General features: G+C 34.3%; 1 protein-coding gene across 1 annotated transcript; it reads left to right on the top strand.

Annotated features, from left to right (window-relative positions):
* Nucleotides 1–534: 534 nt before the first annotated feature.
* Nucleotides 535–1,529, top strand: LOC111372657 (AT-hook motif nuclear-localized protein 16-like). Its single transcript, XM_022995039.1, has one exon. It carries the CDS (start codon nt 644–646, stop codon nt 1,397–1,399), a length of 756 nt encoding a protein of 251 aa, XP_022850807.1. The 5' UTR covers nt 535–643; the 3' UTR covers nt 1,400–1,529.
* Nucleotides 1,530–2,405: the final 876 nt, after the last annotated feature.

Raw genomic sequence — 2,405 nt, 5'->3', positions numbered from 1 at the left:
CAAAACGGGGCTAATATACATATCATTAAGTTTTATCAAAATTTACTAAGTCGTTGTTTGATGAGTATTAAAATTAGATTTTTAGAAAATTTTGATAAAAATTGATGAAATGTATAATTGAAAAACTGTGAGGTCTCATCAAATGTACGATGAAAATTAATTGTTGACTTTAATTTAAATTAAAATCTGAATTTAATATCCGGCAAACAGGGGCTAAAAATTTGATTTTTAATTAAACTAAATAGGTTCTACGTTTCTTCCTCTCTAGTTCTACTATAAACAAAATTCAAGTTATACCTTTTTCTTTCTTCTTTATCTTCTTCCTTTATTTATTTATTATTTATTATTATTTTTATTTGCTAATTATTGAATAAAAATTTTGAGATTTCTCTCGAAGTTGTGCATTAAACATGGCTTTGGTTCAAATGAAGTATAATTAATGGAGACATGGATTTTGTTGGGGAAGGCAATTAACATGAAAGAAAAATTTGTTGAAAGTTAGGAAAGGGAGCACAAGTATAAACTACATGGCTATAAAAGTATTACTTAATCATCTTCTAATCAACAAAATTTAATTTTTTTTTCCTTCTCTTACATTTTGCCTACTTAAACACATATTTGGTGATTCTCCCAGTGTGCAGAAATGGCTGGTGTTGCAGAAGTAGATGGCGGAAGTGGCCACGGCCACGGCCACGGAGTTGATGCAAAAGGTAGTTTGCTAGTGGCGCTACAGCGCACGCCGGAGGGAGAATCCCTCCGCCGCCCTCGCGGAAGGCCAGCTGGCTCCAAGAACAAACCTAGACCACCGATTATCATCACCAGTGAAAGTGCTAATGCACTAAGAGTATATGCAATAGAAGTAAACTCCGGCTGCGATATTAATGAAACCTTAATAAACTTTTCCCAGCGGAAACAGCGTGGCCTATGCGTACTTAACGCGACGGGTTGCGCCACCAATGTCACCGTCCGACAGCCAGCTTCATCGGGATCAGTCATCACTCTCCATGGCCGATTCGAGATTCTCTCGTTGCTCGGTTCAATTCTGCCGCCACCAGAACCGCCGGGAGTGGCTGCCGGTATTACAGTATACCTGGCCGGGGCTCAAGGGCAGGTTGTAGGAGGGAGTGTGGTTGGTGCTCTCATTGCTTCAGGCCCTGTAGTTATTATGGCTGCTACTTTCATGAATGCCACTTTTGATCACTTCCCATTAGAGGATAATGAAATTGTTGCCGCCGCGGCCGCTGCCAATCATAACCAGCAGTACCAAAACAAAAGGCGGCGCCACCGGATTGATGTCTCTGAGATATATGGGGTGCAACAAAATTTGCTAACAAATGGTACGTTACCTTCTGAGATATATTCATGGGCACCTGCAGGACGGAATCTATCCAAGTCCTAGAATTATTGCAAAATAAGATCAAGAGTCTATGATAGTTTCCAAGATCAAAATTTTTCACTTTATATAGTAATTAGTAGTGTTCAAAGTACTGAAAGTTAACTGATTTTTTAAGAAGAAAATTATGTTGAAATTTGTCGCTCCTTATTCTTTTATATTAGTTTGACAAAAGAAAAAGCAGATGTGTAGGAAGATACAACTGCTAAAACGTACAAGTGACAAGATGGTTAAAATTTAGCTCCCGTTTGAGCCCCATTATTTGGCGATTATAATATTTTGTATAGTGTTTTTTTGAAATAAAGTAGTTGAAAAGAAAAGAAAAGAAAAGTTTCTGATTTACATATAATATTATTTTATTGAAAATTGTGTGGTTAAAAATAGAAGAGAAATTTTTTTTTAATTTAATGAGAAATAATGGGGGCCAAACTGGGGCTTAATAAAATTTGATGAGCTCGTGAGTTTTCTAAAGTTTAAAAAAAAAAAAAAAAGGAAATAAAATATACATAACATAGACGTATGCTTGATTTCATAAATAGAATTAAATGCACTCGACAATATATTACATATCGAATTAGTGATTATTAGACTAATATCGTAATGTTGGAAGCAATTAGATCAAAATAAATTTATTTCTACCCTAGCATTCTAATATGTACTCTTTTTATAATAAACTCATCCCATCTATTTATTTTATTTCCTTGATATATAATTAGTAATTTATTTTATTTTTTCCCCTTTCATCTAATATAATGGCAGAGAAGCTAAAGGGAAAATCTTGACACTTGAGTATTGTGAAGAGGAATTGTATTAACCCTTGTAAGATAATTGTTAGCTGAATATTGCTACATGTACACTATGGTATACACTTTAGTTTACACTTTGTCACATAACAATACCCTATTGAATAATTTAAATTTTAAATAGTTTTTTCATCCAATTGATACTTGACAATAATGCAAATCAATGTACAAATAGCAAAGTTCTTGTTAACTACCTGTATTGCTTGGTG

Source organism: Olea europaea, unplaced genomic scaffold, assembly GCF_002742605.1.
Source record: "Olea europaea var. sylvestris unplaced genomic scaffold, O_europaea_v1 scaffold1020, whole genome shotgun sequence".
In the NCBI taxonomy this organism is placed as follows: domain Eukaryota; kingdom Viridiplantae; phylum Streptophyta; class Magnoliopsida; order Lamiales; family Oleaceae; genus Olea; species Olea europaea.
This window is presented reverse-complemented; position numbering and strand designations above follow the sequence as displayed.

Bases quoted from the DNA above. Each gene is read 5' to 3' on its own strand.
- LOC111372657 (XM_022995039.1), top strand. From the start codon at position 644: ATGGCTGGTGTTGCAGAAGTAGATGGCGGAAGTGGCCACGGCCACGGC.